At 44.4% G+C, this 15,633-nt stretch overlaps 1 protein-coding gene across 6 annotated transcripts in view; it reads right to left on the bottom strand.

Annotated features, from left to right (window-relative positions):
* Window positions 1–15,633, bottom strand: part of RBM20 (RNA binding motif protein 20) — a 104,991-nt gene that overhangs the window by 14,738 nt on the left and 74,620 nt on the right. For 5 of the 6 annotated variants that reach the window (XM_071812138.1, XM_065843209.2, XM_065843212.2 and 2 more), the window contains exons 2-9: window positions 10,409–11,561; window positions 8,748–8,809; window positions 8,501–8,592; window positions 8,045–8,136; window positions 3,691–3,834; window positions 2,755–2,886; window positions 1,498–1,577; window positions 5–692 (exon numbers count right to left, since the gene is read on the bottom strand). In XM_071812138.1, coding sequence (XP_071668239.1) covers window positions 5–692; window positions 1,498–1,577; window positions 2,755–2,886; window positions 3,691–3,834; window positions 8,045–8,136; window positions 8,501–8,592; window positions 8,748–8,809; window positions 10,409–11,561 — 2,443 coding nt within the window. The remainder of the gene's footprint in view (window positions 1–4; window positions 693–1,497; window positions 1,578–2,754; window positions 2,887–3,690; window positions 3,835–8,044; window positions 8,137–8,500; window positions 8,593–8,747; window positions 8,810–10,408; window positions 11,562–15,633) is intronic. The other variant, XM_065843210.2, reaches the window with a different exon arrangement.

Genomic DNA, 15,633 nt, shown 5'->3' with positions numbered 1-15,633 from the left:
TTACCTCATTCTCAGAAGGTTTGGTTTCCTTCACATCACTGCCTTCAGCAGCAGCATCTTCCTCTTGGTCTTTTTCAGCTTTCTTCACCTTATTCTTATCGCTTTGTTTTTGCCTGGAGCCCTCGGATGCCTTGCTATGCTTCTGTTCAGCTGCCTCCTCCCTGGCAGTGTCCTCGCTGTAAGAATGCCTGCGTTCCCTTAACTTTGCCTCTTCCTTTCTCTTAGATCTCCCAGGTAAATCCTGCAGCTGCCTCTGAAACTTGTCAGATTTTGACTTAGAGGTTTTTCGGTAATAGTCATCTTCCCTGCTCTTGTAGCCAGATAAAGGGTGAAGGGAGCCAGGGGAACCGCTCCTTAAGTATTTTTCTCTGTGCCCTCTGCCTCCTTCAAGCCGTTCATCCAAATCAAACTTGTCCAGCTGTCGGGAATAATGTTTCCGCTCATGTACCCACGTGTCAGTCCTGTCCCTCTTCTCATCCCCGTTCTCTCGCCATTCTCTGCCGTCTCTTTCCTCTTCCCGTCGAGAATATGGGGACTGATCCCATGACTCTCTCCCATTTCCCCAGTCGGTCCTGCCAGTCCCCATTGGGCTGTGGGGTGAACTGCAGGAAGTAAAGCTGGGAGTGTGGGATCGGGGCGACAGGGAGCGGCTTATAGGGCTGCGGGAGCGGGGCCTCTCCGTGCCGTACCTGCTGCAGAGGGATAAGGCAGCTGTAAATAGTTGACCAACTGTGGTCTACCAAGTTCTTGTACACTGGGAACACATGAGGACTGCCCAGCGAACCTGAGACCCCAGGCCTTTCACAGACATGCACCACACAGCTGCAAACACAGTGAACAGGAGAAAAGGCACTGTCATATCCACAGAGCTTAACTAAATCCCCACAGATCTGTCAAGAATATATTCATTTGTTCTTAAAAGCATTTTGTAGGGGTTTAGTATTAAAAGCTTATAATATGTTAATACCTCTACAATGACCCTAGTGTCTGCACTCATCTGGGGCATCTCTGAGACAAAAGTGGCAAAGTTCACCTGTTTAAAAGAGATGGTTTAGGTCTGTGATTCCTCTTTGGTTTTCTTGGAAGGTCCAGAAGCCAGGCAGATCAGAAATACACCCAAATACATTGTAATGTGAACCGGTTCCTTCCCTTTAGGTCTCACAGCACTCCCAGCCTTTGCACTTTTCACTCAAGGGGAAGGAGATGCAAATGGCTTCATTTGTGTGTTCTTCGGCTGCCAGGCCTATTTTCTGAGTCACCATTATCAGTAGGAAAGAGTTCATGTATTTTCATAACATGCAGAGTTTCAATCTGATCTCATTATATGGGTCCTGCACCTACTGTTGTACCCAGTTACATTTTTACAGTGATTTGAAGTGAAATCCAAATTAAGAAAGTAAATGAGCTAAGAGAGGGAAGCACATAGATCATGCCTTTTCTACCTGCAGGTTTACAGACTTATCCAGGTCCCAGTTCCAAACTATGGAGAAACTTTACCTGTCCACTTCACGCAGCAGGTCCCTCTCCCTCTGTGAGTGGATGTCCTGGATGATAGCAGCCACATTCTTACCTGGTTTCTAAATAAGACAAAGACAGCATTTAGCATTTGGCACTACTCTCCAAGCTAGTATGGGTGATTTGTCCTTCAAGAAACAGCACCCATATATCATTTAATCATACTACTTCTAAGAAATATTTGGTTTCAGTGTTGTGGTTACAGTCCTTCCTGTAGCTGGTACTCAATAACACGATCAAAGCAGTAAAATGATACAAACGCAAAATTTGTTCCATTACGTTGTAGCACTGCTTCACACTTGGCTGCTGTAACGGGCTTTGAAAACTAGCTTGTCCTTTCCCTGATACACATTCACTACAGAGTATTTTCTAGGAATTGGATGTAAGAGGAAACAAACCAGGTAAGTTTTCTAATATCTGAATTGAATATGCATTCTATCTCTGACCCTCTAGGAGTGAACTGCCTTATCTCCATCTTAGAGTTTAGCTCATTTTGGAGTACATAGCTCTAAAATACTCTGTTCAGACACACGAGCTTCAGAAATGCTAAGTGCAAGAAAGATGCGTACAGGAAGTGCTGATTAGTTGAGCTTCAAGATCATTTACAAAAGATGCACTACTCCAGGCTGGAGTGCATGCAATTCGCCAAGCACTTGGAGCATGCACAGCTGAGCAACATAATCATGCAGGAACTCAGAGCAGTTTGTAGTGGTAAATAGCTCATGCATATTCCCCCTTCAATGATGCACTTTTTTGTTTTGTTTAGTTTTTAACAAAGAGAAAGGGCTTTTGCTTGTGCGTAGAAAAATAATTCCATGACCTGAAAAGCTGAAAATCTTCCTGAAATCCAGGCAAGCTCCCACACTCTCCTAATTAATTCCTCTTTTACCTTACATTTGAACCCCTTCACTCCACCATACTAAGACTGCCCTGGCTGCCTGTGGGAAGCCAGATCAGAAGGAAGCTCAGAAGAGATATTTGAAAAAATGACATGAGAAGACCAGAGAAAATGTAATCTATTACAAGAGTTAATATCTAGGACAAGAGTAAGCAGCTAAGTATAAAAGACTATTAACATACATTCATTAATTTATCTTTCTTCTTTCTTCTTTTTTTTTTTTTTCCCCCCGTAATACTAAAACATTAATTAGAAATCAGTAATCCGCAAAGATCTTTAGATGCATTCTCCAGGATGTGCCATGGAAACTCAGGAAATCTGATCTGGAATGACTATCTTACCTTCAGCTGCAATTCCTTGTATCTTTTGGACATCCTAATAAGGAGCTTGTCATCATTTATCATTGCAGGTTTTTCTTTGTAGTACTGCACCATGGCTTGTGCTGCTTCACTGTAAGCCATTTCCAGAAAGGCCTAGCAAAAAAGAGGAGAGCTTTGACATCTACTACAGAATTAAAAATACAAAGTGTAAGAGAGAAAAGGCAGGACAATAGTATTTGTTTGGATTATTCTCATGCAAAATGTCTTGACAGTACAGAGCTGGGTACCCTTCCATCCCTGGAGCTGAAAAAATAACACTCAGCCTCTTTTAAAGTGCAAATAACAATTTCAACATAGCTATTCAAGCCCACATGCCACTTCAGAAGCTAGATAAGCTAGAAACTAAATGACTGGAATCAAATCTTTCTCAATGTATGAAAACACAACCTTTCCTGCACTTCCTCACTGGTGCTTCTACATCGTGGTCAGCTGCTGACAGGATGCAGAACTGCAGTGCTGCAGCATGCACTGCTCCTGAGATTGTCAACTGTGTCTTGCAGAATTGCAAGAGATCCAGACAAAAGCAGAACATCAGAGCATGAGCAGTCAGAACAGAACCCAAAAAAGAGTTAAAAAAAACCTGAAAAAGGTTAACTAGCATAAACGGCTGAGAAGCCAAATTACTAGCTTTTTAAAAAATATTATTATTATTATTAAACAAAACAAACCAGTTTTAAAATACTTGATCATTGAGATTTCCAGGGTTTTTTAACAAGAACTATGAGGAAGTGGTCATATTTATGCCATCATCTCATTTAGTGAGCATCATTTTTTTTTTTTTGCTTTAAGAGCACGCCTCATATATTTTAGTTTCTTTTATAAAATAAGAGATGTTCCCCAAAGACACTGTCTTTATGTCAATAGATGTCAATACCAGTGACTCCAAATGCACAGTACCTGATTAGTGGATTTCATGAGGATGTAGTTGGTGACCTTCCCAAACGGGAGGCCCAGGTTAATGACATCATTCTCTGTGCAGCTTCCCTCGGGGAGGTTGCAGATGTGTACAACTCGACCCAGTGTAGATTTCCTCTGGGGAAACTGGGGAAAAAGAAACAACTCAAAACAATGTTTTTATCTTAGATATTCCAGCCTCTAGGCAAGACCTCATATTTCTGCAAAAAACTGATATGTTCTGTTCTACATACCTATTATTAAGGACAGATATCCTTCTTTAAAACCTTGTATATTAACATCCTGGTTTAGAAAGGAAGGGAAACATTTAACTGTAGTGCAGCTTGCAATGAAGTCTCTGTCCCTGGATGTTACAAAGTCCAGAGAAAATTTCTAGAAGGGATGCCCTCGTTCAAACAGGTGTAACAGTACTGCTGCAAAAGCTCACTTGCCACCCCAAACCTTATGGACTCCAGGGCTTCAAATCCCTGGCATGTCACAGCAGAGGGCTGGGCTGCCACGGGCACAGGCTGCTGGACTGTACCAAACACCAGCAAGAGTCTGGAGACAGAGGGTGCTCCTGCCATGGGGAGGTCCCAGCCCCTCCTGACAAGCTCCCTGCAGGGCCAGTACCCATCTGGTACAACCCCTACATCACCTCTGCCAAGTCAGACAGCCTTCCCCAGCCTGTCTGCCCCACTGGGTGCTCTGTGCCTTCCCTGCACACAAAGGCGTCATGCACTGTTGCTGAGTAAAAAGCCCTTAGCAGATAATTTGGAAGCAATGCACCAGAAATTAGTGTTTTCAAGTGTTCCATAAATGCCCATTTATGTGGTGCTAGTGGACTGAAACAGATGCTCACTGCAGTCCCTGCTGAATTTAAGGATGTTAGAAATCAGTTTAGGTGACTACAGAAGTGTTGGGGATAGCCAAGGCTGAATTTAAATCCTCCTCCTGCCCTGGCGAACACACTGGGCCAGGGGTAAAAGTGACCCCGTTTAACCTGAGAGAAGACACATGGCTGTGCCTCAGGTTGTAAACCCTACTACTTTCCCCTCTCATTGCAACAACACACAGTAGGAGGGACTTTTCCCTGGGGGCACCGTGACCACTATACACGCAGGAGGCTGAGGTTCCAAATTGGGCTGGCACAGGCACACAGCCACCGGCGTGGTAATTACTTCCCAAGGGGGGAAGTCTATTTTGGAGTGCTGGGGCAGTTCCCAAAGAGCTGCCTGTCTCTCTGACATGGAAAGCAGGCTCTACACTCCTTGTGCAAAGAGGCATCAGGGTATACTCACTCAGAGAGGAACATAATTTGCCCCAGCCAATGACACACAAAACATCGCTTACATAGGATTAAGTCTTCCCAGACTGCTTCCCTGTTTATGACCTCTGCTGTTGGGATTTTATTGAAGTAGTAACTCTACCTTCAGTTAAAATTGTGCCATTCAAGGGAAGATGCAAATCATGTAATCTTGTGGGATCAAGTTCACCAGAGCCATCACAAATGTTTGGCTTGTCAGCAAGTTCACAAGTTACAGAGCTAATGTTATCTTATTTACACCTTCATCCCATTACCTTCCCTCCAGGCTTCACCACTTAACCATTTGTGTATTTTTACTGCAGCAAGACACTGCATCATACAGCGATCTGGTATTTAGCTTGCCTGGGTGCATAAGGTAAGTCAAAGAAGTGCCAAAGTCCAGAAATAAGATGTTTTCTCTAGCAGAAAAATAATAAAGACCTGATCCTGAAAAAGCTGAAGCAGCTCAACTTCATTTGAATAGAAAAGGAAGTGATGGCTGCATGCATCTGGCAAGGCAGCAGGTAGCACACAACAGAAGAATACAACTACAGCTAGCAGAGGAAAAGGAAACTTTCCTGACAGCAAATGCAAACCCAGTGTAGCAACACTCCAAATCACCTGGTACCTTCTGTTTGTTTTGTTAGATCTATTAAGAGATGGTAAGTTAAGAGACTATTGGACTAGAAAGACTTCGCTGTTCCCTGCAGAGGCTCCAGAGCGCGTGTTCAGACACGTGCTCAGCAGTACATTAAATCAAATGACTGTAAGATGTTACCACCTCCCCACAATTGGCAATGGCTTAAATTAAAATGCTACGCCATAAATCTGCTGTAATTTATGTTTAAGAAGTGGTCACACACTCATAACAGAAGTTGATGGGCTGTACCAAGCAATAATCTTGTCAGCTGATTGAAGTTAAATTGGATCCATTCATTAAACAGAGCTGTAAATCACGGCCAGAAAAGGAATATACACCTTCCATATCCACAGTTGGGAAGTTAGAAGAGCTGTTGTTTGTGAAGTGTTGAATGTAATTTTCAATAAGATTCTAAGTCAACTTTCTTTGCAACCGATGTCTACAGGGGTTTATCAATGCAGTTGTACAACTACTACGAAAATAATTTGATGCATTGCAGTGAAATGCACCTCATACCGTAGGCCATATTATTTCACCAACCCAGTTTGGTTGTTTTTTATTACACCTTTTTGTTTGTTTGGTTGGTTGGTTGGTTTGTTTGTGTGTTTTGTTTTGTTTTTTTTGTTCTTGTTTCTTGTTTTTCAAGTTCTTTACCCCTTTCTTGAGCTTCCCATGAATTATTTCTAAAGATAACAAGAAAATGACAGTCCATCCCTCCAGTGCTAATGACTTTCCATGCCCGAGTGAAGACTTGTACCACTGTATCTGCCTTTTGAAGAGGGATAGTTATTTGCAGATGGATAGCACAGAACAAGCTCTTCCAGAAATCTGAACACTTTGTTTATGATTACATGCAGGGTCAAGTATAATCTCCCACTGCTCAGTTAAATGGCAGCAGCTATGTTGAAAGTGAATACTGCCGTGCAAAGGTGTAATAAATTACAAGCCACCTGGGTTGCGGATGAATGACAGCTGGCAAACTCAATCTTAACACCTCTAATATAGCTCCCTGTCCACACGATGAGATCCTGAAGAAAAAAAGGATTTACAGTGTCCAGGAAAATCAGTGTTATTGTTTCTTTTCTCTCTTATAGTACTGCAGGTCATTCAGGAGGACTTCTGCAGGCAGCTCAAATGATTAATAGTGACAGATTCTAAAGAGAAATGATACTGGTATTAGCAGTAATTTCGTTTGTTGTGAGGTTGACAGACATGATGAAAAGGAACATTCCTCTGCACCCGCTACTACTCCACCTCTGACCTTGGAGGCAGCTGTCATGAGCGGCTCTGCTCTTTGCTCCCCTACACACATAGTGTCTGTGACGGGTAGAAGCTAAAACCCCTTTAAATAACCTCTGTCATAGCAAAACCACACAGCAGAAAATTGGTTGGATTAAACAAATCTGGGTGACGTTTCTATAAGTAATGCCTGATGTGACACAGGGATGCAGCTCAGCTCGGCTTTCCAGAGTGTCTGACCACACTGGGATATACACACAAAAGCTAACAAGGTGAAAACTTGAACCCCTGGATTACTGCTGCTATTCCATGAACGCCCTAACATGAGTCACTGATGTCTCCAGCTTTAAATTGTAGCTTTCCAATATATACTGAGCTTTAACCCTAACAACTTCGTGTTTCCATTATGTATGATTTGCTTCTATTTGCCTTTTTTTCTTTTTCTTTTTTTTTTCTTTTAGAATCTTTCTGCTTTGTCAGTGTAAGAACCTCTTTTATTGTTATCTTTTTTTCTGTCATTTTTTGATTATTGGGTAGGAATTCAAGTGTGCATTAGAGCAATATAACTGGGGATCTGTGTTGAATGCAGGAGAGGTGGATAAACCTAAATCATGCAAGGCTGTACACCAAAGCGACTTGCTGAAAGGATACCAGTGGCAACAGATGATATAAATAGTACATTAAAAAAAAAAAAATTAGTCCAGTATAGTTAATTGATCTGGGACTCCCGGGTGAGTAATGGTTAGCGTAGGTGCAGCCACTGTCTGTGCTACTATTGCTACCTGGACTCCAGCATGGGAGAGGCAGAGAGCAATTACTACAGAGAGCAGGCTGCCATATCTTCATTCCAAGCTGAAGCTGACCTTTCTGGGTTGAAAAGACTCAGAAAATTGGGGGTGAAAAAGTCGATGAGAGACACAGAAAACCATCTGCCCTTCTCCCCAAATCTCTATCAGGCAAACAACTTTTAGCACCGGAAAAAAGAAAATGCAGTCAAGTTACGATCTGGCCAAAATCAAAAGCATAAAAGCTTCAGGGAAGTTGAAATAACAAACTGAATATTCAGATTATTGTCTAAAAGGAAGCCTTTACAGTTTTAATTCCAGTAAGTAGAAGTGGTTTCCACAAGAATATTGACACAGAGATCAGTTTGCTTAGGTACTCACTCTTACCCCTGACAGAGGAGAAGAAAATGTAGGACCTGGCTGGCCAAAGGATCTTGCTGACGTAGTGATGAAAGATGAGCCAACATTCGGTGGATAATCTAAATAATGGATTATACACATTTCATTAAAAACTCGATTCATATTAATTGCACTAGTGTGCTTAGTCAGTAATGCGCCATTTGCATAATAATTAATTTCATAGTCTCTTAGCCCAATTATACACTGTTTCGTTGTACTGTGAAAACAAGTCATTGTTTGAAAGAAAAATAAATTCCTGCTTTGAAAGGCACAGTGTTGGCTTTCAGCCTTTCTGTGCAAAACCTCTAAAAAGTTTTTCTTGGAAACTTGTATCACATTTCATTAAAAATGCCCACTTTTCCCCAGAGACTGACTTCCCTTTCAGTTTAAAAAAAAAAAAAAAAAAAAAGAGTGTTTTTAACTACTGCAGATAAAACAATTCACCTTCAATACTAGATGGATTGAAAACTGCTGCATTATTTGGTGATAAATGCAATGTTCCATCTGCTGAGCTTAATACACACCGGATACCAGTGCTGGAAAAGAAAGAAAAGAACTTTAGGACCACGCATAATGTGCCATAAATATTAAAGCACAATTATTATACAGTAAATTCCCAATGTAAAGCCACTGAAGTAAGGGATGCTCTGTTAGAAATACAGATGAAAGAGACTCTCTAAACAATACTTACTTATCTGAAAGAGCCATACATTTTTGGATGTGAAGACTTCCCTTAATGTGCTGATCCCAGTCCTACATTGAAACAAAAGAGATGATGAGCATAGGAAAAATCCTGAGACAAATTTACACGAGATTGCCTCTCCATTCAGTTTACCTGATTCTGAAAACAATACTGAGATGCTGAAGATCAAACTGTATGATGCTGGAGTCAAACTCACCCTCATCCAATGCATTTACTGATTTGTCATTTGTAGGTTAAATTATGAGTTACTTTAAAAAATGAGAGATTTTCTGTATTAGTTTTTAAATCCAGTATATTTCTATTAGTTCAGTTACTTTGTTCAACCTGAAGAGCTTATCCTGAAAGGTCCTGAGCACCCTCGGCTCCTGCGATGTCCATAAAGAAGGTGCTCAGCACACAGGGCAGCCAGGACAGCGCTTATTCACTTCAATAGATCAGCAAAATTTGTCGAAGTACATTTATCTATTTACACTTGTATGATCCAAATGAGGCAGTGTATTAAACACTGACAGACAGATCAAACAAACTTAACTAATCACATTTTCCCTGTCCTTTTAAAATGTTTGGGGAAAAAAAGAAATGGCCGGCCTGCCCTAGACGGGGGCTACTTTAGATCAGCCCTGCAGCTGCAGTGAGCGCAGCAAAGCCTTTTGCAAGTAGCTGCACAAAGAGTAAAGGGGAAACATGAAAGAGTAAATATAATCTAATATCCCAAAGCCCCAGGATGTGTGAATATCAGGTATTATTTAATTTGCCATCTAACTCTGTTGTAATGTTTCTGTCAGGCCACCATCAGCATGAAAACATACTCTTTTGCAGTTAGGTGATGCGATGGAAAAGGTCCTGAGGACTTGTTGAGCGGAGGTCACCAGGAGGGCAGAACAACGCCAGCCAGAGCCCATGAATGACTGTGGGGCTCAGAGGACCACGCAAATGGCCTTCTCCAGACCTAACCTACATAACACAGCCAAGCACACAGGTTCTCTGGGCAACCAGGAAACTTCTTCTCAAGGATGAGGTTGACCTGCCTTGGCTGAGTATGAACAGAGAAGTGGGACCATGGTCTGCACCACACGTGCTGAGCAGCTTCTTACTTCCAGGCCAAAGTCACTGGGGAGCCTGAGTCCTAAATTTTCCTTAGAGCTACTAGAAGAAGGAAGAGCCCAACAGAGGAATTATTAAAATCATTTAATCAAAATGCACTGTTTTGTTTAAGCAATCTGTTTCCGCAGGTCTGTTAGGGGGAAGCCTTTGGGCTCAGAAGTGCCAGGAGAAATGGAGAGGCAGATGAAACTTCAGATGTGCGGTTACAACACTGCCTTGAGAAGCCAGGGATCAGCTTCGAGCTCCTCCTCCCCTCACTTTGGGCCCATGAGATGAACCACGACCCCAGCCTAGACCTCACATTTCTCATGCCACATGTAGCCGCTTTTCACGATGACATGCAGAACAAAAGCAGCAATTGCCATGAAATAGATGTACAGCACCCTAAGCCAAACTACGGCCCTTTGTCTCCGCTTCTCTTGAGGCACCTCCATGGTGACAGATGCTTTTGGCAAATGGTGGCAGGAGCCAGTGGCCAGATCGATCACCAGACAGCCCATTCAAGGGTCCACACTGTGCCCTGGGGGTGCCTTAAAACAACTCACCTTCAGGTCGAAGATCTTCTTGTCGCACAGGGTGCAGACGTGGGGAAAGTGGAGGGGGGCCACGCCGCGGAGGTCGCCCAGCTGGTGTGGTGGCAGGGAGCGGGCAGGCAGGTCGGGCACGCCGCCGCCCCGCTCCTCCTTCTGCCTCATGCGAGGGCTGCCGAAGCTCTGCTGGCTGTGGTTGAGGCGGCCGAAGGCGGGGGGGGCGGCTGCGCTGAACTTTGTGTCAGGTGTCGGCTCTTCGGGGTTGTAGAGCTCGTTTCTTATTTCATACTGCTGCTGACTCGCTGACGGCCACAGGCTGTCGCCGGGCACGAGGTCAGGCTTGTTTTGGCTGGCAAAATTAGGGATATTTTCCCACTGGTTGCTTGCACCGCTGGCATGCAAGACAGGGCCAGGATCTCCTTTCGGATGGGAGCCCGTGTTTGGGTCGCTGGGGAAGGCCCGCGCTGCCCCGTAGGCCTCCTTGGGAAAGCCGGCTGCCGCCTCGTGCTGCAGCTGGGTGGGAGCCCCAAAGGGACCCTCGTAGCGTGGCCCTGCTGCCGAAGAGCCCGCGTGGGCCCCACCAGCGAGGAAGCCATGCTGGCTGGGCTGGTCCCCCTCCGAGGCGTATGCCTGAGGGGTGGCGTTGGTGGCGTTTTGCTTGTTGTATTCGTAAAATCCCCCTGCGGAGGCGGAGGTGCCTGCCTTGTTGAGACCCACCACCAGTTGCTGGCTGGAGTTGGGAGCCATGACACCACCAAAGGGACTCATGACGATGGTGCTGGGGGTCTGGGCCTGGACAGGCCCCAGGCCGCCCCCCGGTGGAGCTAAGGCTGGGTTTTGTGCGGGAAAAGCGATGCCGCCGGAGGGGAACGTCGCGCCAGCCAAGCCAGGCCCCTGCGGCGGCCCCGCGGTGTGTCCCTGCGGGGTGTTCATCACAGTGGGGTGCCTCAGCTGGTTGAAGAGTGGCTGGGACATGGCCACTTTGGAGAGCACCTGGTTGAGGACGGTGGCAGCAGCCGGGTTGTTGGTGACGGCAGTCTGAGCCAACTTCAGCCTGTGGAGCGTGAGCTGCGCCTGGAGCTGTGCCAGCTGCAGGCTGGCCGGCGAGGGGAGCAGGGGGCTTGGAGCACCAACGGAGAATGGACTCTTCTCCAGGAGCTTGGCAGCACTGCAAAGGATCAGGACCTGGGTTAGCTGAACTCACCCCATGTCACCCTGTGCTCCCACTAAAGCCTGTTGTGGGATACACGGCCACTTCACGAGATGTAGCTTATCTAAACCCAGAGAAAGCAAGGTGGTGGTTGACAGTGCAGTCAGCACATCTTCCTTTCCACACCTGCTGCCGCACCGCTTTCAATCAAAAAACTACTAGGGAGACGACTATGCCAAAGATCTCTCTTTAAAATCCCCATTGCATCCCTCATCAACCTCTGGATCAGGCCTTCAGCTCATTTTAAGGACCCGTAGGACTCACGCCTTTGGTGCAGGCTAGAAACAGAGGCAATGCAAGCCATCCCACACAATCCCCAAATCTACAGTTTTTCCTCTTTTCTGCAATTCATGCAACCTTTGGCCTCCCTGCTGTGACATCACCACCCCTGACCGATTTTGTGATGTTACCATCACTCCCTTTTCCCACAGAGCAGGGGGATGTAAAGAAAAGGACAGCAAATGGGATTGTAAAGCCAGCCACACAGTTACATCACATCTAGCACATCTGATTGCATAAAGTAAGATTAAATACACCACAACATATTTATTTTAGTTGTTTACAGTTCTCAATTAATTAATCTGCATGGTACCCTCTTTTGTAACAAACTGTAGTTTCCCTGTTGTCCAGATGCAAATATAGAGGAGAAAAAAAAAAAAACAGATGATTTTACGGAAGCTGTAGCAACTATGAACAAACCATTCCAAAGAGTTTTCCCAGTTCAGCTGGAACATAAGACAAAATTTCTGCAGTGCCAGCTGGTGAAAGTCAAGGTCTTTATACTGTCTAGAAATCTGAGGTGCATTGAATGTTCTCCTTCAAGTCTTGTACATGGGCTGAATAAATGATGAATAGATAGCCTGCTTGAATTCCAGAGCTGGGAAAACAGGAGATGATATTTTCAGGCATATGGTGGTTCCTGGCTTTGGGAAGCACCTTTGGGACACCTCCCCCATTCCCAGCACTACTACCAACGCTTCCTTCCCTCGCCCTGTCAAACCCTGAAAACACAAACCAAGAAAAAAGAAATGAAAAATGGGTAAAGTCTAGCTAAGTTACAAGCAAGTGAAATGTTATAATGGAAACTATTAGACAGCAGTAGCTTCCAGGCAGCTGCATCCACTCTACTGTTCTTGTTCCCCCTGCACCTTTATGGGATGCCTCCTGCACCATCTGTGGCAGAGCCAGCCTGGTCCACATGTACGTACAGTATCCCATGAGCACTGTCTCTCTGTATGCCCTGCTGCCTACACTTGGATACTATCAGCCATTTTCATGCCCACACCAGAAAAATGTCAGCCATCGCTTTTTCCACCACCAGGAGCCTCTGCTCACAGACGGCGCAGCTACTCAGCACATTACAAATGGCTGTTCATTCCGAAAATGAGAGCAGAGAGCACTCAAATAACAGGGATGTGGTCCAAAGCTCAATTAATTTATATTGTAAAAATGTATTTGGTTTCAATTTTTAGGCCTTTCAAAGCAGCAGGAGTTATGCATCAACCGCCATGCAAACCTCACTGTTAATAATTGGCCAATTTGCTCAACTGCATGGATGAAGCTGTAGTTAATGATATATGTCTTGTCAGCATGCTACATTTGAAAACCACAAATTAGGAAAACATCTGCTTAAATCCAAAGTATGACTAAGAGAAAATGAATGGGTTTCATATTTAACGTTTAACTTCCACTAGCAACTGCAAGGCACATCTGTCTCCCAAAATACAAAACGCTGTTTGGATAAGTGCATCATTATGTAATGACGAGATCCCTGCTAGCACAAGCTGACACCAGCACTTTGGAACTGAGATGCCTTTTGTTTTCCTGTGTGGTTTCTATCATTTTCTCTCTGACTTGCACTTACAGTGCAGTTTGCTATTAATTTGACTACAGATGAGAGTCAGGGCACAAGTACAATGAAAACAACTCAGAAACCACGGTCTGTGAAATCCTGGGGATCCAGAAAATTTGCCAAGGAGACCTGTGCTGTGTGTGGATCATGGCAAGCAGAGGATCACACGCTGGTGTACGCACTGTCATGACTGTCAAGGGACATGGCACGCCCCAGTGCCCAGGCTGTATTGTGCCACCAGCATCTAGAGTGTCCTGGCTTACGATGTGCTGCATGCGACTTGTCATGCTCCTGACAAATGTTTCATTCTATAGCTGGTTATACCTTTTTTTTTTTTTTTTTTATGGTAAGTAAGCTGTAAAGCTCTTTAAAAGTTTTATAGAGCATGCAAATAGGAACTGCCTGGTGGTCCTAAAATAAAAAGAAAAGCCAGAAGCCAGCATATGACGTTTTCAGGCTCAGGAGGCACAGATGACTCCTGTTCCCACCAATGTAATTCCACCGTGCTGCAAGCCTACGCAGCAGCGCGCACATCCCGACAGCTGCAGCTGCTTCCCTACCCTGGCAGCTACCTGCTGGACGCGGGCATGGGCTCCCTCTTTCCAGTGAAACCAGCTCATCTGACACCACAAGCCCTGAAGCTCCCTCAGCGTCCTCATGTTTTGACCAACTTTGGAGCACTGCCTCTAAGAAACTGCAGGTCAGCAGCTGGGAGAACTGGGGAGCCACCTTACCTGCAGAAAAATGAATGCCATAAGGAGAAGCTGCAGCTCCCAAGCCACTCATGGGGGCATAGAATTAGTGAGGAGGGTCGCTCCCATGCATCAATAGGTTTGGGAACAGCCACAGCTTCAAAATCCAGATGTCTGTTAAGAATTTCCAGATTTCAGGGTGTTTCAGGTTGCATGCTCTATTCTCCCACAGCAGAAATGGAATATTTTATCATCTAATCAAGGCAAAGAAGGAAGGGCATGTTCATGGGTCAGTGGGAAAAGCAGATACACAGATGGGGGACTGGGAGAAGAGCTGTGTATAAAGCACCTTTTAGCGTAACACCCAAATTTGAGGATTTCTTTTCTGCTATGAAATACAAGACATAAGAGACACATGGGACTGGCAAGCACAGGTTTGAAAATTTCTTTCCCTCTTTCTGTTCTACAATCATAATATTTATGTACTTGACAGCATAAGTTTACAAATAACCCTGCTACAGATTTACTAAACTATTGAAAACTGCAAACATGGAGACAGCACTCAGCTAAGGCATTTTGTGGGGGCCGTTCACCACTCCTACACACACACCTCCCACTCCAGCTCGTCCTCAAGTTACCAAGGTGCAGCCCCCGCCTGCTCGTGGGGGGTCTCTGCTGCAAGATGATTCAAAGCAGCTGAATGAAGCTCTCATTCCCCATTGAGCACCCAGGGAATTAGCCTGCATCAGCCCAAGTTAGCTCTGTGCCGCGCAAAACATTCCCAATTATAAGGTCAGCGATGTAAAAAGTAAACAGAAGTTGCCCTCCTCACTTATTTATTTAACATTAGCTATACAGCTGGACTACACCAGCAGTCTGTTTGCACAACTAGGAAAGCAGAAATGGTCTTTTTTTACCAAAACAATGACAGGCAGGAGTGTTGCCATACAGTTTTCGTGAAGAAACCCATTAACCAGGAGAGTTTTCACACAGCTCCAGAAAATAGGAGTTGAAGATGTGCATCAGCTACTGCAATAGTCACAATGAAGTTGCAAGCACTGGCAAGGCTATATTGCTATAAATCAATTCCGCCCATCTGCTACCCCGTCATCCTTATTATGCTTTTAGCATCCAGGAACAGCGAGTGGCACACAGTGTCGGAGGTGAAGTATCTAGATGGCTGGATTATTTGAGTAATCCTGTCTACAAGAGTGATGAAAAGGCTGAACACAAAACATGTTTATTAGAACAGACCAACAACTTGGAGCTTGATTTTCAAATGACAATATTAAGGATTTTAAAGTACTGACCAGCACCTTTAAAAATTAGGAAATAACTTTAAAAATACAAACTAGTAAAGTTATGATCTTAGCTGCAACTATTTACTTAGGAAGTATTTATACTCACAAATTTTTGAAATGCTGCATAGGGTATGAATTTGAGTACTTTTTTTTTTTTTAAAAAAGACTAATTCATAGCAGTTCAG

Source organism: Patagioenas fasciata, chromosome 8 (assembly GCF_037038585.1).
Source record: "Patagioenas fasciata isolate bPatFas1 chromosome 8, bPatFas1.hap1, whole genome shotgun sequence".
In the NCBI taxonomy this organism is placed as follows: domain Eukaryota; kingdom Metazoa; phylum Chordata; class Aves; order Columbiformes; family Columbidae; genus Patagioenas; species Patagioenas fasciata.
The sequence above is the reverse complement of the archived record's forward strand: the minus strand, read 5'-3'. Positions and strand labels throughout refer to the sequence as shown.